Source organism: Petaurus breviceps, unplaced genomic scaffold, assembly GCF_028583685.1.
Source record: "Petaurus breviceps papuanus isolate PSGF00001 unplaced genomic scaffold, PetGlider_PUasm1.0 90650, whole genome shotgun sequence".
Classification (NCBI taxonomy): Eukaryota; Metazoa; Chordata; class Mammalia; order Diprotodontia; family Petauridae; genus Petaurus; species Petaurus breviceps.
Window position 1 is genome coordinate 221,483 of NW_027187299.1, and position 23,019 is coordinate 244,501.

At 36.8% G+C, this 23,019-nt stretch overlaps 1 protein-coding gene across 2 annotated transcripts in view; it reads left to right on the forward strand.

The window, feature by feature from the left end:
- The window catches only part of B3GALNT2 (beta-1,3-N-acetylgalactosaminyltransferase 2), a 37,598-nt gene that overhangs the window by 11,477 nt on the left and 3,102 nt on the right, over window positions 1-23,019 (forward strand). The window contains exons 2-11 of one of the 2 annotated variants that reach the window (XM_069064831.1): window positions 1,232-1,379; window positions 2,993-3,093; window positions 4,606-4,682; window positions 7,090-7,185; window positions 11,147-11,257; window positions 13,694-13,772; window positions 18,941-19,124; window positions 21,034-21,159; window positions 21,749-21,908; window positions 22,679-22,735. In XM_069064831.1, coding sequence (XP_068920932.1) covers window positions 1,232-1,379; window positions 2,993-3,093; window positions 4,606-4,682; window positions 7,090-7,185; window positions 11,147-11,257; window positions 13,694-13,772; window positions 18,941-19,124; window positions 21,034-21,159; window positions 21,749-21,908; window positions 22,679-22,735 — 1,139 coding nt within the window. Of the gene's footprint in view, window positions 1-1,231; window positions 1,380-2,992; window positions 3,094-4,605; window positions 4,800-7,089; window positions 7,186-11,146; window positions 11,258-13,693; window positions 13,773-18,940; window positions 19,125-21,033; window positions 21,160-21,748; window positions 21,909-22,678; window positions 22,736-23,019 lie in introns of both variants that reach the window. The other variant, XM_069064830.1, reaches the window with a different exon arrangement.

The following is a 23,019-nucleotide window of genomic DNA, read 5'->3' on the forward strand; positions in this document are numbered from 1 at the left end:
CTAGATGCTAAATTCATTGGGGAAAAAAAAAGATAGAAGAATGTATTGGAATACAGTAAATGATAGCAGTGATGGTGGGGAGAGGAACAGCGCAAATAACTCTCTTAAGAGTAAAAGTGGAATGTTGATAGAGGCGTCGTTAGGAAGGAACAGTGAGGAACAAGGAGTATGCCCCACCCATTCTGGCCTAGTGAGTGGAGCCATGAAATGGGAGAGGTCTTCACAGGTGGAGAAGTTTGCAAGGGATAGGGTTTCTTTGGCATAACCAAGTTTCTGTAAAAGCAAAAGTGGTTGAAAGAATGTTGGTCAAAAAAAAAATTAGCATTATGGGAGAGGCTGTTTTGAAAAGTGCACACAAGCTGGTTTGAAAAGGAATATTCCATGTGGGGGGACATGCTAGGTGATGGTGCGTTGGCAGAGTGAAAGGGTAGAAGTGTCCATTCAAAAGGCCGTGACTGGAGCCAGTGCAATGGGAGATAGATTGCTATTATGAGCTCATTGCTATCATGCTATCATGTGGCTTCACTAAACCCAGAGAGGCTTTGTCATTGATCTATGCCAGAGTTGGATAGAACCTTTGGGAAATGTCTCCTCTGAAGTTCCCTGCTTCTTACTGAGGGACCAGGTAAGGGTGATGAGTAGAGCCCTGCCTGTTTGAGTTTTTGTGTACTTTGTGCTAAAGTTTGTAAAACTGGTCAGTAGAAGAGAAGATAGTGAATAACCCCACTTTTAACATGTTTTTCTCTCATTCCTTTTAGGTCTTCTCTAAACACATTTTAAACTTAAGGTGAATGGAATCCTATCTTTTACTGATCCATAAACTGTAAAGTGAAGCTCTTTTCTCCAAGACCATAGGTGGTTCCTTTCACCAAAAGGGCTGATTTTTCTTTCCCACACTTTTGGGTTGATAGATAAGGAATTTGTTGACCCTAAAATTATTTAACCTTAAAGGGTTACAGAGTTATTGAGAGATGCTGACCTTTTCAAGCAGAATATATTTAGGTTTTGTCTATCCAGGGAGTAGAATGATGATTGATTTGCTTCCCTAAACTGATTCTTGGTTTAAATAATGTAAAATATTGAAGTAAAAAAATTTAAAATATTTAAAATGTTAAAATTTTTAAGATATTTGAAAATATTCGAAAAAATAAAATATTTAAAATACAGTTTTTGGTACTGTGGTTATTTTTGATGCATAGGATGTGACTGAATCATTTTCACTTACTTCCAGATCAACTGACTTTATTTCCTCAGTGGAAATCAAGACATTATGATGTAGTAGTTGGTGTGCTATCAGCTCGGAATAATCATGAACTACGAAGTGTGATCAGGAACACTTGGTTGAAGCACTTGAAACAACATCCAGAATTAAGTCAACGGTAAGTTGTTTCATCTTTTAGTGCCTTGCTGGATATATAGAAACATAGAGTAGGAAACAGTTATCCTGAGCATTTGTTTGGAAAATTAGACTGTAGAGAATTTATTATGTCTAGCTGCAGTTATGCCCAAGAAATGAATTTAACCAAATTACCTTTAATCATGATATCGTGGGAAAAGAGTATTGTTTGAATGTTTTTATTTTAAATACCAGTGTTTTAATTTTAAAATAGTATATCATATACTGAAGCCTTAGAATGAGAGATATTTTACACATTGTATATGTAGCTATGCCATAAACTTTTTCTCATTAACTCCACAAAATTAACCATTTTCTAAAATCAAGGTACATATGAAGTGAAGTTTTGTGGAAAATTGTAAGTCCTATATGAGGCAATATTTGTGATGTGAACTCTCTTCTTAGTCTTATTACTTGCAGTGTAGTTTTGGTAAAATGCCATATCCATTGGCTTTTAGATAGAACACATACAGGCCAGCAAAAACTCAGTGCCCTTTTCTCTTGTCAGCTGACTAGTCAGTCTCAAGATGATAGTGAGGATCAGTGGAAGGGATATCCATATAAGGAGAGGTTTATAGCAGTGAGAACATGCTCATTTGATGTGCCTTTCTGGCACCAGAAGCTTTCAACCAGAGCTATTTGGGACTGGGTAGCTTAAGAGCCAAATTACACAAAGTGAAATTTATGGTCACCAACATTTAGCTCTAAGAAATACAGATCAAGTCTTTATATTTCCAACTGTTTTCATTCTTTTGAAAGCATTTACTAAAAGTTCTTTCATGTCTTGATCTCAAAGTAATAGTAGGACTGTTATCCTTCTAATCATGTATGAATGAATTTTTATAATTATTGGAAAGTTTTCTTAATTGAAATACATTTTATCTTTTATCAATTTGCTTCATCTTGCTTTAATTTTAATAATCTTAGTGGCTTGTTTTTGAAATTTGATTGGATATCCTTATAACCCTAGGTAAAAATTTCTTCCTACAGTTACATCTATTAGCTTTATAGTTTTGTTTAAGAAAGTATATATAAAGTGACTAAAAGCCATCTGGGACTAATGTCTACAACAGAAACTTTAAAAATCATTAATGATTTATATTTATACTCACATCTCAAAAACAGGTTGTTAAAGAAAGATTGTCTTGATTGGCCATCAGCAAAAAAAAGTCTATATGTGTTTTTACAAAATATGTCTGAACTTCAAAAATCTTATATTTCATATTAGAGAGTCATGCTTAGACAACACATTTTTGTAGACCTCCTTTTTAAAATTACACTCTAGCCCCAATAATAGAAGGATAAATAGTCATAATCCCGGAGTTGACTAGCTTTGCTCTGTGGGTGAAGGCTTTTAGTGGTGGCCAGAGGCAGGATCTATGACTTTCAGTAGTAGAATAAGGTTAGAAATGAGCCTCTATTTTATTTAGTATATTTTGTTTGGTTCTTTTCCTTCATCATGAGATGAAGCTAGAAAGTTAATTTTAATGAGTACTTATGACAAAAAAAGAACAGATTTTGAAATGGGCATAGGAGGAAGTTGCATATTCAAGATGGAATATTATTAATTGATGTTAATGCCAACAAATCTCTCAGTGTGCTTGTGAAGTTCATAATAGGTGCTCGTGGTTGTAATGTGCCTGTGGAAGATCGAGAAGACCGCTATTCCTGCAAACTGTTGAACATCACTAATCCCAGTGAGTTCCATACTTATATTAGTGTTCATAGTTATCATAATTTTGTTAATCCACTCTGCTTTTCTCTCTTTTTAACCCTAAAGTGACTGTCAATCACAATACTTAGATTATTGAGAGTTGCTGAGTTTAGCAGTATGAAATCATTCTTGTCGAAATTAAACTTCTCTCCCCTGCCTCCTAGCAAACCCCCTGATACATTGGGATTCAGATGGCAGTCTCTTGGCATGTGTAGAATTTCAGAAGGACATACTTTTTCTTTTATGTTATCAGAAGATTGAACTTTGATGTTTCAAGTATATGCAAATGTTCCTTATATATCTACCAGAAAAGAAAGATAAATACTACATTACTGAGTTTTGAACTCCTTGCAAAGCCGTTTTTACCATATTGTTCATCCAAATCACATTCTCTAGAAATATTTTGAATTAATTACATAATCAGTTTTGTGTAGTGTGTGTGTTTCTGACTTTCTCGAGAATCCTTGAGCTTAAGCTGCCATAACACAGACAAGTAAAATTAAAACCACAAATAGAAATCTACAGCATGGTGCAATAAAGAGCTTAAATGTGCTTTGAAAACATTCCTTTTAACCTTCAATAAACCTCCATCCTCAGAATGAAAAGTTTTGAGCAGTTCTTGGCTGGGGTTGGGGAGGAGGAAGTTATTTCATCTTTGTGGTATTTTGAAATACCATTTAGGGAAATTTCAAATCCACTTTCTAAAGATACACATTTATTTTATTTATTATAAAGCTTCAGTGAATGATGATCAGCTCTAACCTGGGGTAGAGGTGTCAGGCACATAACTTAAACCAAATTAAAATCTAATTGGGAAACATTTAACAAAATAAAAAACAATACTATATAACATAGATAATATGTGCTTTTCTAAGTCAGTATGCAGCCTGCAGGGATCTGGTTTAGTGGCCCCTTTTCTATTTTACTTTGACATCACCAGTTTAGGGGAGGAATTGAAACTTTTCTACATTTTACATATGCTGCATTTAAGTCTCTATTAATAGTCATCAAACTTGTCAAACAAAATTCAGATATACCTGATTTTCCTAAAATCCATATTTTTGAAGCTTTGTCTTTGTTCTTGCTATTTGGAGTCATTTTTAAAAGGTAAATTTGGAGGGGTTTGGGGGAAAGCTCAGGTGAGTCCCTGGGCCTTTACTCCACCATCTTGGCTCTGCCCTCCATTCTTGCTCTTTGGAGGGAAAAGGAAGAAACCTAACAAATAATTGGTTTATTTTTACAAGCAATTACTTGCTTTAATTTTAGCCCCCCAACCCACAATAAAAATTGGTATAGGTAAAAGGTTTTATTTGGTTTGTGCATATAGCATATGTTTCTCATTTCTTTTGATTCTTACGCTGTGTCTCAGTTTGTCATAGTTTCTTCATCTGTAAAATGGAAATAATTATACTTTTGCTACCTGCCTCTTGGGGCTGTTGTGAAGAAAGTGCTTTGTAAGATGGTACATAAACATGAGTTGTTATTACTTCCCTAGTTTTAAATCAGGAAATTGAGGCATTCAGTCTTCCTGAAGGAACTGCAGCAGGGTTCTCTGAGGATCAAGTTGTCAGTGTGAGTTTTCGAGTTCTCTACCCAATTGTTATTACTAGTCTTGGAGTCTTCTATGATGCTGCTGATGTGGGTTTCCAGAGGAATATTACTGTCAAGGTGTATCAAGCAGAACAGGAGGTATTACCCTGCTTTAGACTGTTTTTCCCAACCCTCTTCCCCAACCCCTTATTTTCTTTCCTATCTTGTCAGTATTAAATTTGTTTTTCCTAGAAAATGTCTACAAAATGAGTCTGTCCCTGCCTGGCTCAGAAATTTGAATTTACTTTCCTTATTTAATGTAATGGAACCTTTTTGTAGTTCTAGTATTGAAAGACATACTAATATCATTACCAACTATATTTTGTACAATGCTATGTATTATATCAGATTATTATATACTACTCATTATATTTGGGGGAACACAGTTTAACCAAAGGTGTATCTGAATGAGGATGGTAAAGAATTGTGGTATAATTGTATTACATTCACATTTATTAGTGAATATGTGAAATTGTCCCTGGTTTTCAAAAAGAATGCCAGAGTAAGAAAAATAATAGTAATGAATCCTGATAGATTCCCTAATTATTATACTACACGTTAGTTCTAATTTACTGTACTCTGGAAAAATAGTGCAGAATCAGATTTTTAAAGCTATTTTATTCTTCTTCCATGGCCAGTGGCTGCCATTATAATTTTAAATTTCAGTCAATTTTAGTATATTTTCATTACTACTTATATTTATTGTCATAAACAGATGCTGTCTTTTTAAAACTTTCTCCTCTTTAGCAAACAGTGTGAGGATCCAATCAATATATGTTTCAGTTACTTTGAAAATTTTCCACTGTAGTATTGAGTATTGTTGCACAGCGTGTGTCATTTGAAGAATTAGATTTATTCTGCTTGACCCCAGAGCCTGGAGACTTAGACCTCTTCCTAACCAGCAGAGCCATCCCAAAGTGGAATGAGTTCTCCTTGTTGGGGGGGTCTTCAAGCAATGTATAGCTCTCCCCATCCTTGGTAACTCATCAGATGTGTTGTAGAAAGTATTCTTTTTTAGCTAGGGATTGAATTACTTGGTCTCTGGCTTATTCTTTCCTGGTTTTATTTCTTCCAGCTAAGCCTGTAATTCAGATTTCTTTCCAGAAGTATTAAATCTACATTTGCAAATAGTGAGAGAAATAAAATGAAGGGGCAGTCCTAGTGGAATTGGAATAGGGGTTCCACTGGTGTGCGTCCTCTATTCATAGAGCTCCTCCATTGGTGAGATGTATTTGACCATAATCTAGTATTATTGCTATGAGAAGAGCCTAATCAAGTTAATGGCCAATTAGCACATTATTCCGTCTTTTATGCTTTAGTTAGACTTCATCTATCTGGGAAATCCTTTAAGTAGCACAGAGTTGTAGTCCTTAGTATACCATTGTACTTAATCTGGAAATTAGGACCTGCTGTGACTTGGCAATATCAGATACTTAATTGTCTTGGTAGAAGATGAAGATGGGTTTGCAGCTCATTTTTCTGAATGAGTGTGCTACCAGCAGGGGAGCCCAGTTCATAAGTACAGTGCTTTCACCATGTTATTGATTTGACCTTTAGCTGTTTACTGTATATGATGTTATATATAACTGGTGACAGGTTAACAGTTTCTGTTCTAAAGTGACTTCTAGCTTAAGTCAATACTGGCACATAGTCAAAAGCCCCATACAAAACTATATTCAGACCCACCACCTCCTCCCACCAAGGTTATAATAGGACCTTTTTTGCATGTAAGTCTGATGTTCACACTTACTTCACTAAAGAAGCAAAAACATGTTCCCATAGCATTTGTAAAAGCTGCTATTTAACAGAAAAAAATCCTAAAAAAAATATTATAATTTTAGAAACCTTGTGTTCTCTTAATAAATTTAATGAGATGTTCCCCTCATAAGTTGATGTGTAATATTAAGTGTGTAAATAAATACATTCTTTTAGCTAAAACAGATGGGTAAATGTTCAAAGAAAATAGGCTATTAATCTAATGAAAATCAGCCATCTTTATATCCCCTTGGCTTGGTTTTTGCCTCACTTTCTCTTGATGTAGGATATCACTCCCCTGTTCTGCTTCCATTTGGCAATTTTTTACATACCCAGCTGCTTTGGAGCACAGTTTTATTTTCTAAGTTAGAATGAATTATCATTTTAGGATAAAAACTAAATGATGTCATTGGCACAGTGAAGGGAGATTCAGTGTCCTAACCTGATGATAGATGGAAGAGAAGAGAGGGGTCTGAGATTGATAGAAACTAATGCTGATTAAACCAAATAGAATATCAATATTCCCAATGATTTGGGGCTTAGTGTTCTTTTATATATAATTTATTTAGCAAGGTATAAAAAATGACTTTTAATGATCCTATCATCACTTTTTTTTTCCTGACTCTGCCCACAGGAAGCTCTCCTTAGTGCTCGTTTCAGTCCCCCCAGCTGTGGAGTACAAGTCAACAGACTGTGGTACAAACCAGTGGAGCAGTTCATTTTGCCAGAGGTATGGGGGTGGAAAAAGAAGGCTAAAGCACTAGTATTGTACTTGGGCAGGGGAAGGGGTAGCACTGCTATGTATTGATCCAACTTGAGATCACAGGCTGCTGGACCAGCATTCATTTTTGAGCAGGGAGAGAGCTCTTAGCTGTCTAATTCCTTACCAGGCTTCTTTATCAGGGGCAGTAGGAATAGAACTCAGTTGCACATTTTTGAGGTTTCTCAAAATATTAGTGAAATTATTAGAAGACTTTGAATCTTTGCATTTTCAAGTACTGTAAGTAAAGATTTGTGGGCTGAATTTGGTCTGTTTTTCCTGTGTCCAGGATTAGTCTTATCCAGGAAAGAAATAATGAGGCAACTGTGAATATATGAGGAAGATACTTGCTGCTTGTGTGTATGGATTCCATTTTGTTCAAGGAAGAAGAGGAGAAGCCGGGGCAATGTTCTGGTTCAGTGAGAGTCCTCTCATAATTGGTTGTAAATGCTTGACAGTGACTTGGCATATGAGGACCCTAACACAGGACAAGGACCCTTTCATACTAACCCAGATACCTCCTCAAATGCTCTAGACATTTGACCTGTGCGCTGATTTGTGAAGTAACAGTACTTGTACCAGCTGAAGTTATCTGGCTTCTCAGCTCACTGCACAGTGATAAGCAGAGATGGGAAAATCTGTACAGCAACCCCTTTGTGACAGAACCCCTCAGAAAGGAAAGGAGGAAGAAAGCCAACTATCGCTTCATTACCCACTTGTCAAAAGAATTCCCCTCCCACCTCCCCCAGGCTTAGAAAAGGGATGAAAAAAATTTCTCAATGCACAAAAATTGTTTTCCTCTTGTCAACATCCATGATGATGCTTCTGACAGTTTCACTGCTGATATTGCAGGTTACTTTTGGTTACATTTTTGGTTATTCAGATACTTACCAAGAGCCTAAAAAATACAAAAATTTTGGCCCAATTTTTTTTAGGACTTAGTCTGATGGACTTATGTAGATTTTCTAGGTATGCCAAGTAATACTATTGCTATTAAAAATAGTTTCCTATTACAAATCCTCTTATGTTCTTGTTGAAGCTAGAGTGTAATAATGCTAAATTTTAAGGATGAATTCCAGCTTTGCTTCATCAAACTCATTAGCACTGAAAAAGATTAGTTGTATGAGCATTTTGTATGAATGACTGAAAGACAAATAGGTTCTTTTCTTCCATGTAAGAGAAGGAAGTATATGATTGGGCCATCATTTTATTCCCTCCTGGGGTGTTCCCTTAATAGCCTGCCAGGGTAATGTGTCAGCAGTACAGCTTGTCAAGTAAGCAGAGCTCTTGAAGTGTTTTCATTGTGTAACTCACTGAGGCATAAATCTCAGTATGGGGTCAAAGAGTTAAATGAAAGCTGCAACATGTGCCACTTAAACTATTGCTTAGTCTAATTTCATATTTCCTCAGCATAAAAACCAAAGACATAAAAAAAGTTAGGCTGTTTTGGTTTGCTTGAATCAACTAAAGATTTATTTTTTATTTATGTATATCCCTGTTTCTGCTGAGGAGCTAAAACCCTATAGTGGTAATCTCTTCTTGTCTGTTTAAAAAGATTATTAATACATTGCATTTTGACACAGCAGACAGTCCACCTGCCCCTAATTTCTTCCCCTCCCCTCCAAAAAAAGTTGATATGAACCCTGAAAATAGCAAGTCTACCTACTATAGAGTTAGAACCACCCTTAAGCAATAGCTTACTGATTTAGAATTATGTGTAGAATTAAGCTAGTCATATTTGACATCTATATTATTAGCCTTATTAAAGGAGATGAAGGACAGGTCAGAAATGGTAAGAACTGACAGTTGACAATGAATATGATATACACAAGGTCAAGAAGAACTGTCAGCTATAAAGCTGCTGGGGCTATTTAATTTAAGGCTGAGTATATAATATCTCAACCATCTTTGGGATCATCAGTCAGTGACCAAGCATAGAGTCAGAGTGGGCCTTTTGCTAAGCTCTAGGAAAAAAAGAAAAAGGGCAAAAACTCAAACAGGTTCTGCTTTCAAGGAACTTGGGTTATGATGGAGGGAGACTAGGTACATAAAAGATTTATCCAGAGTAGATGGAAAGTGATGTGAGAGGGGAAGCTACTAGCAGCTGTGGGGTGGGGGAAGAATGGGAAGTAGGTAATCATCACATATTCCATCTTCCTCTCCTACTTCCCCCCTCCCCAAGAGATGAGATTTGAATTGGGTCTTGAAGGAAACCAGAGAAACTAAGAGGCAGAAAGAAGAAGGGAGAGCATTCTAAGCATGGAAAATAGCTAAGGTAGACAGAGAGCTAAAAATGCAGTGTGGTTGTCTGTAAGGAATAGCAACTTGGCTAATGTAGCTATATCCCAGATGGTATGGAGTGGAATGAGGTGCAGGAAGAGGCCCAGTTGTGAAGAGTTTTAAATACCAAAAGGAAGACTTCATAGTTGATCCTGGAGTTTTGGGAGCCAATTATCATACTGACACTTTAGGAGGATCTCTTAGGCCACTGAGTTGGAGGGTGGATGAGAGTGAGGAGAGACAATATGGAAACCTATTGTAATAGAAGTGAGAGATGGTGGAGTCCTGACCTAGGCCAGGGGCTATGAATGGGCATACGTGAGAGAAGGTTTGGCAGCCAGTTAATCAGATATGTGGGGTGAGTGAGAGTGACACCAAGGTTTCAAGCCTGGATCACCAGAAGGATGATGTCTTTGACAATAGTAGGAAGCCTGAGAAGAGGGAAGAGCTTGGGAGAAAAGAGTTATGAGTTTTGGGTTTTTTTTTTTTGGACAAACTGAGTTTGAGATGCCCACAAGGCAACTGATGATGTGGTACTGGAACTGAGGAGAGAGTAGGGCTAAATATACAGTTCTAAGGATCATTAGTGGTCATTGAGCCTCTGAAAGCCAAAAAAAAAAAACCAAACCCAGAGCTTTGGGACATATGGATGAAGAACCAGACAAGGAAATTGAGGGATCAGACAGGAATGGTAGAACCAAGAAAGGGAAGTGTCATGAAAACCTAGCAGAGAGAGCCTCCAGTGGGAGGTGATTAACAATGTCAGGCACCGCTGAGGTCAGGAAGCATAACCGCTGAGATTTGATTGGGCACTTCTTAAGTCATTGGTGCCTTTGCGAGCATTTTCAGTTGAATCACAAGATCAGAAATCAGATTCCAGAGGGAAAAGAGAATGAGAGGAGAGGAGGCAAAAGCCCCTATTGTATATGGCATTCTCAAAAGTGTTAGCCAAAAAGGAGAGGAAAGATTGCACGGGGATGTACAGATCAAGTGAGATTTATTTGTTTTATTTTTATTTTGTTTAAGAATGGAGGGAGACATGGGTGTATTTGAAGGCAGCATGGAAGGAGTGATTGAAGATTAGAAAGTGACTGAGGGTGACAGTGAGAACAGTCTTCTGGAAAAGCCTGGGAGGGTCTGGAATCAAGGGGATCAAAGAGAACAGCCAGCTCTTCATCAGAGAGAGGAATGGAAGAGGGGGAAGAAGATGTCTGAGTGCTGGGAGATGAGGAAGCTTCTTGATAAATGGCCTCAGTTTTTTTTTTTCCTCTGATATATGAAGTCTTTAGTGGAGAGAATGGGAAGAGGGTATCATCCCTTAAAAATATGATAACTGATTTTCACAATGATTCTTCATCATCCAAAAGAAGTACTATTCAGCATCCTCTTTAAGAAGGTAAGGAAATGTCTAGTATGTGTTCGGAAAATTTTAATTTAAGATGGTTAAAGTTTTTTTTTTCAAGTGACAATTGGATGGATAAATTTTGGTCTTTTAGAAAACAGTGTGCTATCTTTGCCAAGATTATTCTTTCTTTTAATTTGATGAAACCTAGGTTATTTAAAGTCATGACACAGTTATTCTTCTTAGAATAATTTTTTTCTTTGTGAAGTTTAATCTAGAGATTTATTCTTTCTTTAAAAAACACAACAGAGCTTTGAAGGCACGATTGTGTGGGAGAGCCAGGATCTTCAAGGCCTCGTGTCTAGGAATCTTCACAAAGTAACAGTGAACGATGGAGGGGGAGTTCTCAGAATCATTACAGTAAGTCATACTTTATGGATTTGCTGAGCAGAATTTTAGAAAAGTTACAAGTTATACCAGTTGATTATTCATTTTCCTTTTTGTCCAAATCCTTTCATTGGGAAGTAGTATTCTTAACCTTGAGCAAGTTACTTAACCCCAGTTGCTTAAAAAAAAAAAAAAAGGAAGTAGTATTCTGTGTTAGAACAAGTCTAATAATAGATATGTATTTAGGGATCACTACAGCAAAAAGACTAAAGACTTAAAGCATATCTGTTCACACATGACTTCATAAATTCACATATAATGAATATATTACCTTAGTATAAAATGTCTTTGTGTTAGTAAATTCTCTGCATGGAAAATATCTCTATTTCTTAAAGTTTTTCAAGTGAGAATTCTTTTTTTTTTCTTTTTGGAGGGGGGAAGGCAAGGCAATGGGGGTTAAGTGACTTGCCCAAGGTCACACAGCTAGGAAGTGTCAAGTGTCTTAGGCTGGATTTGAACTCAGGTCCTCCTGATTCCAGAGCCATTGTTCTATTCACTGTACCATCTAGCTTTCCTTCAAGTGAGAATTCTTTATGAACCTTAATTTATTGCTGTCCACAATCTTCATTTTCTATCTTACTAGGCTAGTTAATGTTTCATTTTAAATAACATTTGACAGGAAAGTCTAAAATGAAGACTGTATGTGTGCTTTAATTTAACGTTGCTAAAGGAATTTGGAGATTTGGGACTTTGACAGGTTTAATAAATTTAAAAGTTTTATTTTGTTCTTTAGTTTTATTAAGTATAGAATTTTAAGGAATGAATGTTAAATCAAGAAAGCTTTAAAATATGCAGATAACCCAGACTTAGCCAAAGGAAAGACCAGAAGGCCTAAGAGTTTTCCAAATGCACTAAGTGCCTTGCCCAGAGTCACAAAAGCACATAGCTAGTAAGTATCAGAAATAGAATTTGAACCCAATTCCTTATTTCAGGGAAAATCTCCCTTTGGCCAGGGAGTTATACCATGTATCCCTGAATTCTGCTACCTTAGCAGGGCATTTTTCCCATGCTCCTTCCGTAATTGAAGATATAGAAAGCTGAATCCCAGAGTTACTGTGCCCTTAGTCTGGCCAACAAGTCGTAGAAAGAGCTATAAGTTTTTTGTGTAGTCAGTGAATTCAGCTGTTTTTATGGCTGCAAAATTTGAATCTCTTAACATCAATCTTCTTTAGATGTTTCTTTAGCAATCAGTCTTCCTTAGCATTTTTGTAGTAAAACAAGGTTCTCAGCAATCCCACTGAACACTGGCAGTAGGCCAGTTTTAAGGCATTGTTTCTGGCAACACTGCTTGCAGAAAAGACCTGTTAGAAAGATGGATGACTGCAGACATAGCAGTATGGCAAGCTTGAGAGTAGATGAGCAGAAGTACTCTACCTACACAAGGAAGCAGTCTTAGACAGGGAAACCCTGCTTTGGAAAATACTGTTAACAGAGACCAGACTGGTGTGAAATAAACAGTTCAGAATGAATCATGGCATTGATCAGGTGTAGAGTAGTTAAAGCCACAATGTTAAGGATAGTTGCTGTATGTATACTGTGAAGAGAGGATGTCTGGGAGCTTATCAATCAGTATTTTTTAATGCAGTATCATGTTAATGACTATACTTAGAGCCATGTTTAAACTACACTGGCACTGACTGTTGAGTCTTAACTATGAACATGTCTTATATTCTAGCTCAGTGGGGATTTTCACTTTAAGAAAAAACAAGTCTGCGGCTAGGTGGCACAGTGAAAAGAGCACCGGCCCTGGAGTCAGGAGGACCTGAGTTCAAATGTGACCTCAGATACTTAACACACACACACCAAAAAAAAACCTCACCATGTGACCTTGGGCCAGTCACTTAACCCCAACTGCCCTCCAAAAAAGCAAATAAATACATTTCTAGTTTAAAAAAAAGGGGGGGTGGCTAGGTGGTACAGTGAGTAGAGCGCTGGCCCCAGAGTCAGGAGGACCTGAGTTCGGTTCCAGCCTCAGACACTTAACACCTACACAAAAAAAACTAGCCATGTAACCTTGGGCAAGTTACTTAACCCCAATTGCCCTCCAAAAGGCAAAAAAATAAAAAAACAAGTCTTAAGTTACTGAAAACACAAAAAAGATGCTGAGGGGTGGAAGCTAAAATGGCATTCAGTTTTGGACTTTGGCAATAGCAAAAACAAGAATATAACCCTGTATAAAGTGGCCCTAAGGACCCAGAAGGAGACTTAGGATGCCTGTGGTACTGTACACTAATTAAATGAATAAATATGAAAATACAGTGTGTCATAGTGATATTAATTTATCTTGATGTTTCATGAACTTAAATGAATGTTTGCTCTGAAGAAATATTCTAGTTTTTGCCAAATACTTTTAAAATATAGATAATTCATTATAATGAAACAGGCTGACTTTTTTCATTCTTTTTCTAGGCTGGTGAGGGAGCATTGCCTTATGAATTCATGGAAGGTGTAGAAGGAGTAGCAGGAGGCTTTATTTATACAATTCAAGGTAAGTTTACAGGCTAAACAAATGAAAAAGCCTTCTGAACTTCTTGGGCCTAACTCACACCACCTAGAATTAAAAAGCAGTTTTTATAGATAAGTGACAAGCCTTTTGGGAATGATATATCCTTGTCACTGGCTTATCTTTTCAGCAGGAATGAGAAATTTGACAATATTTTTATAGATTTCAGTGTCTCCTGTGATGGTTGGTAGAAAAGCAATCAATGGATGAAAACTTGCTCTTCTTCTGACATGCTTTCAAGGGACTTGGGCCACATCCCATCCCCTGCCCTTGGATTAGGCCAGTGGAACAGTGAGGTTGGAAGCTCCTACCTTTACCTCCTTGAGTCTTTTCTCCTCGTCCTGCAATATAGATTACAAGTTTCAGAACTGTCCTTTAAGAGCTCAGGGGCCAAGAATATCAGCCCAAAAGTTTCTCTAAGACATTATTTTGGAAGAAATTTTGGTCAGATTTTGTGATGTCTATTTGGGATTTTTGTTTTTAAAGGGATTAGTGTTTATCCACCTGTATCCTTTCAGTGGTGGCTAAGAAAGGAAGGATACTGACAGTATATTTATACATAACTGAAAATCATTGATGGAGCAAGGACTCCTTGGTGATGCCACATTTCTCAAGGTCTCTAAGACAAATAGAACATACATCGCTTTCGATCAATACAATCCCTTCTGGGGCAGCCAGGTAGCACAGTGAGTAAGAGCACCAGCTCCAGTGTCGGGATGACCTGGGGATCGAATCCCAGGCTCAGACACTTAGCACCAACCCAGAAACACGTGGCCGTGTAACCTTGAGCAAGTTACTTAACCCCGATTGCTTTAAAAATATATATATAATCCCTTCTGAAAGGTTCTTGGAGTAGGGGGTCATTGTTTTGCCAATAACAATAACATTTTATAGTTTTGACTATAAAAGATCAGAGAAGGACTTCTGAGATGAAGTACAATGGAACTCCATCTACTGTTGTCAAGTTTGGAACTAACACCCTTGTTATAGAGGCCTTTCATACTAATAGGTTTTCATTGTAAGTAGTGCCTATGTTTTGGGCAATATGAAATGAAGCAGGTGTATAAAGACCTGTCTGATAAGCTCTTATAGAAGGGTTCTACCTTTATTCCAAAAGCTTCTCAAGTTACCTATCCAATATCCCCATGGGGAAATAGATTGGAGCAAGTGTAATGGTCCCAGTGTTACATGAGGGGATTGAGTGGTTAAAAAATTTCCCCATGTATTACATCTAATAATAAAGCTGGATCTAAGATCTGGGCCCCCTGATCCCAGCCCAGTGTTCTTTCTAGTAGACAGCACTAAGGTTGCAAGGAGCCCAGTACAGCTCATCCAGAAAAGGTTGTCATTATCAGCTTTGGAGCAAAACTATGGGGAAGTTGAAGAATTTTCCTAAAGCACTTGCAATTGAAGGGATAGATAAGTAGGGGAAAAGTCCAAAGTCCTCCTATGCAGTCCTAAAAGTTGGGACTCTACTCCTCTGTCTGTAGTAGCTTTCTTTCTGAGGGCACTGACACACCTGTGTTGATAAAAAGAGCTTTTCATGTCTTAAGATTATTGTTAAGAGAACTTCTGAAGTATCTCCCGGATGACCTAACTTTTGGAATATGTGAGCTCCAGGTCTTTTTTATCTGTATAAGAATTGCGGCCAGGTAGCACAGTGAGTAAGAGCACCAGCCCCAGAGTCAGGATGACCTGGTATCAAATCCAGGCTCAGACACTTAGCACCCACCAAGAAACAGTTGGCCGTGTAACCTTGAGCAAATTACTTAACCCCCATTGCTTAGGGGCAGCCAGGTGGCTCAGTGAGTAAGAGCACTGGCCCCAGCATCAGGATGACCTGGGATCAAATCCAGGCTCTGATACTTGCCACCGCACCCAGAAATAACTGGCCGCGTAACCTTGAGCAAGTTACTTAACCCCGATTGCTTTAAAAAAAAAAAAGAATGCATCTAAACAAAGATTCATTTGTCCTTTTCACTGTTCTCTCGAACTATATGAAGATATGTACTTACCCAAACTCCTCCTTAGCTCTTGCTTTCTCCTCTATTTTATTGCTTTGTTTTAAAAATTCAGTTTTATTTCATTTTTTTATTTGTTGGGGTAAAGGGAGGGGAAAAACATTCTTACAGGATATCTGGCTGATTTTGTCTTCATAGGAAGCCTGATATTCTTTGCCCTTGACTCCTGGCACGCAGCTCTATTGCACACAAAGGACTTATCTGCAGTTACCATGGAGAGAGGATATTTTTTTTAGTTATATTTTACCCACTAAGGAATTTTTTTTTGAAGAGTAAAATAACTTGGGAATTAAGGTGAAGGAATGAATACCAGTTTATTTAGTGATAATAAAGCAGATGATAAAACATTGAGGTCCATATTAAGTTTTGTTTTCATAACGTAACAGTAGGCTCTTGCAGAATTTTCCTTGCTTTGTCATTTTCCCAAAAGTAGTTTTGCAACAGGATATCTGGCCTTGAATGATTGATTCAACCCTATAAATGCTGATCTGTCAGTATAGAAAACCCATAGGATAAAGGGAGAATAGGAAATTTTGAAAGAAAATAGAAGGAATTGAGTTATTTTCATAATGAAAAAAAATTTCTCTGCAGGCTTCTGTAGTTCAAGGATATGAAGTCTTTTTGTGTTTGGGATTTGCAGGTCTCGGAGCAGAAGCAGTTCTCCTCAGAGTACAGCACCTTATTTAAGAAACAGAAAAAGGGTTAATCCAATACAGCACATATCTCTCTTTCCAGTAACTTTTGGCTGCTATTGATATTCTCAGGGCATCTGCTTTCCTATTCCAGTTTTCTTATTGCAAGTCATCTCTGCCAAGTTGGGCTACAATGGATAAACCCATTTATGGTTTCTGGCAAGACTTTTGCCTTACCTACAATCATCATCCCACTCTGTCCTGTTTTATCATCTTTTGTGGCAGGACTTATTGGCAGCCATGGCAATACAGTCACTGCTTCTCTGGCACATCATGATGCAACCAGAATTTTGAGACCATTGTTATCCTGTCCCTGATTGCCTCACCCCAATTTTTTTCCCTTCTTTCCTCTAACTCAGAGAGCCTTTTCTCTTCCTTATCCCCAGGATATAATCACTGGCATCAAAGTTTTCTTACATAACCTTCCTACTCCCATTCTTTTCCTGTAGAGCATCTGAATTCCATTTGCCAGGAGGCAATCCTATTTTAAGGAAGCAGGATATGTAACACTATATTTATCCTAGATGGGAGGAAGTTGTTTAGTTTACAAAATTATTCACCATCAGTTTCCTAGGACTAGCAGTCTACCCAAATGTATTTTATTTTAATAACGTTTACACTTAGTTTTTCTATCATTCCTGTATTGTGCAAAGTAAGCCACAGTTTTAGTGAAAGTAAGTTTGTGGCAGTCTTAAGGGACTGTGTTTTCCCTGAGAATAAGCAGAGACTAATAAAGACAGTAGCTACAGCAAGGAAGGCAGGATACAAAATGAATTCATAAACATCAGCATTTCTATAAAATACTGATAGTAAAAAAAAAAAAAACAAGAAAACTACAAGAAATTTCATTGCAAAAAAAAAGCCCTACAAAATACATAAAATACTTGAGAATTAACCAACCAATATTCATGCAGGAGTCACAAAACACTACAGAAATAAGGGAAACATAATTGTAGAGATAACCAATGATTGTGGTTGGATTATACCAACATAATAAAAATAGCAATGCTATGGGAACTGATTTACAGATTTAACACTGCATCAATCAGTTTGGCGGGGGAGGTGCATGGTAATGCTTTATAGAACTAGACAAAACAAGCAAATTAATTTGGAATAATAAAAGGCCTACCATCTCTAGGAAAATAATGAGAAAAAGTACAAATAACAGGGGCATTGCATTACCACACCTCAAAACTACATCATAAAGTTATAGCCAACAATGTATTTGGTACAGGCTTTAAAAAAGAGATGTCATGTCAGTGAAACAGACTGGTTAAGCAAGAAGCAGCAATTGAAAATCTACCCAGTGTTGGATAAACTTAAATATACAAATTACTGGGGGAAGTGCCCCCATTTGACAAGAGTTGTTGGGAAAACTGGAAAATATTTTAATAGAAATTAGGTTTAGACTGATATTTTATGTCATGCTTGATAATAAGCTCAAGATGGATGTGCTATACAGGGTCTAAAAAGAATTTTCAACCTCCCCTCTAAACCCACTTTGTTTTTGGAGTTTTAATACCTCTTTTGTGACTGGTTTCTCATAACTTTTTTCTTCCCTCCTAAAAGCTTGTATAGTCCACATTCACATTTTAATTAAAAATGAAAAGGAATGGCCATAGAATTAAGGGGTTAAGTGACTTGCCCAAGGTCACACAGCTAATAAGTATTAAGTGTCTGAGGCTGAATTTGAACTCAAGTCCTCCTGACTCCAGGGCCAGTGCTCTATTCGCTAGGTGCCACTTAGCCACCCCTACAACTTTCTCGTTTTAATAGACAAGGAAATTAAGGTCCAGAATCTAAACTTTCTGACTCTTAGACTAGTGCTCTTTCTAGTATTTGACACCGCTTCCATGAATTGAAAACAAAGTTAGCTTCATGGCTTTTTTAGTTTGTTGATATGCCATAAGATGATTGGTAAGAGTCAGAGAGAGAGAGAACTAGGGATGGAGAATTACATGTGTGTGCGTGCGCATTCTTAAGCTTCTGTTTCCTCATCAGTAAAGTAGTAGTAGTACCTATCTTACAGGATTCTTTTGAGAAAAGTACTTTGTAATGGACAGGTAGATTGCAAAAGTGGATAGATTGATGGGAATAGAGTCAGGAAAACCTGAGTTCAAGTTCAGCCTCAGGCACTTAACTAGCCATGTGACCCAGGGCAATCAGTTAACCTCTCTTTGCCTCAGTTTCCTCAACTATAAAATGGGGATCACAATAGCACCTACTTTGCAGGGTTAGTGTAAGGATCAGATGAGATACTAAATGAAAAGTGTTTAGCACAGTCTCTGGCTCATAGTAGCAGATTAATGAGTGCTATTTTCATTATTATTAAATTATAATACTATATATAAATGAGCCATATTACTACTTACTAGCCTTTTTTTTTTTACTCATTAGCTTTTGTCATAAGTCTCACATTTTTGTCATTCCTCCTTTTCAGAAGGTGACACCCTGTTACAAAATCTTCAGACTCGCCCAGAAAGGTTTATTGATCATATCAGTAACCTCCATGAGGAGGATGCCTTATTGAAGAAAGAGAGCAGCACCTTTGATGACATTGTTTTTGTGGACATTGTTGACACCTACAGAAATGTTCCTGCAAAATTACTGAATTTCTATAGGTGGTAGGTTATAAAATGTTTTGTGGTTGGGTTTCATCTGACTTGTGTAGAAAAACCTTACTTATTCCCAGACAGTGACACCCTAGACACATCTGGGATATAAACCAATTTCACCTCCGTTTTTGTTACAGATTGCCATTCCAGAATGCTGCCAGTTACTCAAGGGAGCAGATCAGCAATTAAATTACTAGAAATTAACAGAGCAAAAGTTGATATAGTTTTGAGGATATCCTTACCAACACAAATAAGTCAGTGAGATGAACAGCGAAGCAAACAAATTGTTTGCATCCCTTAAGTGAAAATCCATGAAATTAAAAGAGGTCATATTTTAGTTGTTTATATGTCTGCCTTGAAACAGTGAATTATTTTGCTACTCAGAACCCTAAATTTGCCCCAGAGAGTGCTTGTCTTTATTTCTTTGTACTTTCTTGCCTTCTTAGTATGTGGAGGGAAAAGCACTGGATTTAAAAATCAGAGGATCTACTTGTCTTTACTGTCATGAACTATTTTAATACTTTATCCCTCTAACACTAAAATATTCCAGATTTAGATTCAGTGTTCCTTACACCCCAGTTAATAACCTTCAGTATTTACCAGTGTTGTCTTAAAATTCATTTGTTATTCCTGTGCTTAGAATTCCTTAGTCAGCTGCTGCTTACTCTAATATTGTAACTACTGGTACCAAATACAAACTATTGTTCACTTACCTATACGTGTATATGTGATAAGCCATATGACTCTATATGTGTGTGGATCTGTGATTGGTATTCAAATCCCAACCAACTCTTTAGTTTCCTAAAACACCCTAATCCTTAAGTTTTTATTCCTAGTTTCTCCCCATTGAGCCCCACATTTTTTCCTTTCTCCTTCCCTTAACTTCTCCCATTCCATAGCACTACAGACACTATCTGACCCAGCGTACAAAAATACTTGAGATAAACACAAATTTTGTACAAGTTTAGTAGTTTGGTTTGGTAGTCAAAGAGGGTTACAAATTTAGGTGTTTGAAGCTACTGTGGAGTTAGAACAATAGAATGTAATTTTTCAGAGTTACTAATGGGCCAAGGACTCAGGTATGACTAACTGTGGGAAATCTGGGGAATGGGTATGGCCAAAGTTATTTGCAAGGCCCAGGAATTGAGTTTTCTTTGCATTAGTTCCTTATTCTGTGCATTAAGGAGCTATCAGATATTTCAGTTTGTAGGAGCCATTAATTATGACATTACTGTTTGAAGGTTCAGGATTTGAAGAAAAGTTAGTATTTTGAAAATATAAAAGTGCAATGTAGATTTTAAAATATATTATTGAAGAAAATTTACTTTAAAAAATTTAAAACTGTTAATGTATAATTCTGGCATCAATATAAAGCTTTGAAAGGGATTTGGCTTTTTGGGTGGGTTTGATTCAAAGTAATATTTTAAAGCCCTCTCAGATCTATTACATGAACAAAATCTGAATCTTGTGTGTATTTAAACTATGAGATTCCTTTAGGTACCTCATAATTTGAATCAGCCTTACAGATAACATTTCTTTATTCATTACCCGTATATCAGATATACAATGTAGATTTTTATCAGTTGTTAGTATCAATAGTAAATTTATAATCACCAACATTACTATAACTTTATAAATTTGGGACAGAACTGATATATCAATCTAACCATCCTACAGCTGGTAGAACTTTCCTCTGATTTTTTAAAAATTCAACCTCCTATTTCCTATCATTCTCTTAATAGGATTATGAGATTTTAAGAAAGACATTTCAGTGTGAAATGATTAAGAAGTATTCAAGTCTCCATCAGACCTGCTCTGTTCTGTTCTCCTTGTCATATTATCTTGTTGCTGTGTTCCATATAGATTGTCACTGATTTTCGTGTGTGTGTGTGTGTGTGTGTGTGTGTTTTGGCACCAGGACTGTGGACACAACTAGCTTTGATTTGTTGCTGAAGACAGATGATGACTGTTACATAGATTTAGAAGCTGTGTTTAATAGGATTGCCCACAAAAACCTGGACAGACCAAATTCTTGGTGGGGAAAGTGAGTAAAACTTTTTAGCCTACTGATTTTCAAGTAACTGGATGTAATTACTTTGAAGTGAAATGTGTGGTGTTATTTTCACAAGAAAATGTGGTTGTGAAATTTAATTACCTTATTAGTCTCCTAGTGGTAATTTAAGAAAAAAAAAACATAATAGGCTTCTATATTTTATTGCCTGGTGGGAAAAGCAATTTTGGACAAGTTATTTTTGCTAATAGACAGGACTAAGACCCCCCCCCCCAGGTATCAATATCAAGTTAATAAACTGAGAAACTTAGTATACAAGGGGGCCTACTGACTTTTTTTTCCCGTTCTTAAGTAAACTTTAGTCCAACAACATTGCATATATAAATGACCTACCTGTGTATAAGAAGTAGAGAAAGAGGAACAAAGAAAATATAAGTGTTTCTCCTTAAAGAGCTCTCTGCTTAATTATGATTTTGTTTATACTAAAGAGAATTTCCTCATCTTTCTGTCTTTATCTGTAGTTGTTTGGGGGATGAGGTGGTAAATGGAGAAAAAAGTATGATAAGTTTTGGTTTGTCTATTCAGCAAGCACAAAAAACTGAAGTGATTATTTTGGTCTAAGCTTCAGATTGAATTGGGCAGTTGACCGGACAGGAAAGTGGCAAGAATTAGAGTACCCCAGTCCTGCTTATCCTGCCTTTGCGTGTGGGTCGGGTTATGTTATCTCCAAAGATATTGTTCACTGGCTAGCAAGCAACTCGGAAAGACTAAAGACATATCAGGTAAGCCAGAATTTGTTAGTCAAGATCATGATAAATTGATAAATGGTTTAAACTGAGTTTTATTCAGTGTAGTCTGTTGTCCTTGGCATTGGCACCAAGGAGTATAGGAATACCGGATTAGGAGTCCAAACACCTAGTTAGTCCTGCCACTTACAGCCACGTGACTTTGAGTAAGTCAATCTGAGTACACTGAGTAAAGCTCTATATAAATATAAGCTGGTAGTAGAAGTCTTTTCTTAGTGGATTGACCTCAGAACATTAAAAATATTTCCTAACTCTGCTTAGTTTCCCCATAATAATCCTGGCGTGGCTTTAGTAGTATCCATGTATTTACTTAAATCTTTCTTAAACCTATTTATATTTTCAGCCTCTATTTACAAATGCAAATGTAGTCCCAGTAGAATATCAGAATTGAACTGAAGTTCCCTATTCCTTGGAATACGGGTTATTAAAAGATGTGTTGTTTCTGATTTTGACATTGTAATTGATCACTCAGTAGAGTAAAAATTTTGTTTTATTCTCAAGGTCACTGTTGTGGAATTTTAAGATTCATTACACTCTAATACTTTGAAAAGTATGGGTGCTAACCTTCCTGAATCCATTCTGTAATGAGATTTAGGATATCACACCAGAGGTAGAAATTGGAAGTAAAACACTCCAAAAGAACACGTATCACATGGTTTTGACCTCAAATTCATTGTTTCTAAAAACATGAGCCATGTCCTTTAAAAAAAATTTTTTTGTCTTTGATGTTTGTGGGCACATTTCAGGGGGAAGATGTGAGCATGGGCATTTGGATGGCAGCTATAGGGCCTAAGAGATACCAGGTGAGCAAATATGAGAGTACAAGTATTTTCTGTCTGTCATGGGCAGTTTCCTGAACTTCTGTATTATTTTCCTCTCCTGTAATTTAAGGATAATAACTTTTTTTTCCTATAAACTGTCATGGAGATACTTCTGTGCAGATAACACCCTAATCTGTCTCCTGAATTCCATTTCTGTATCTATTGATTTGGAGTATACATTTTTTTTCCACTTAATTTTTCTTAAATTAGACGCAAAAAGACGATTTTCAGTTTCATTTTACTTGGTATGAGGATTAGTAATTATC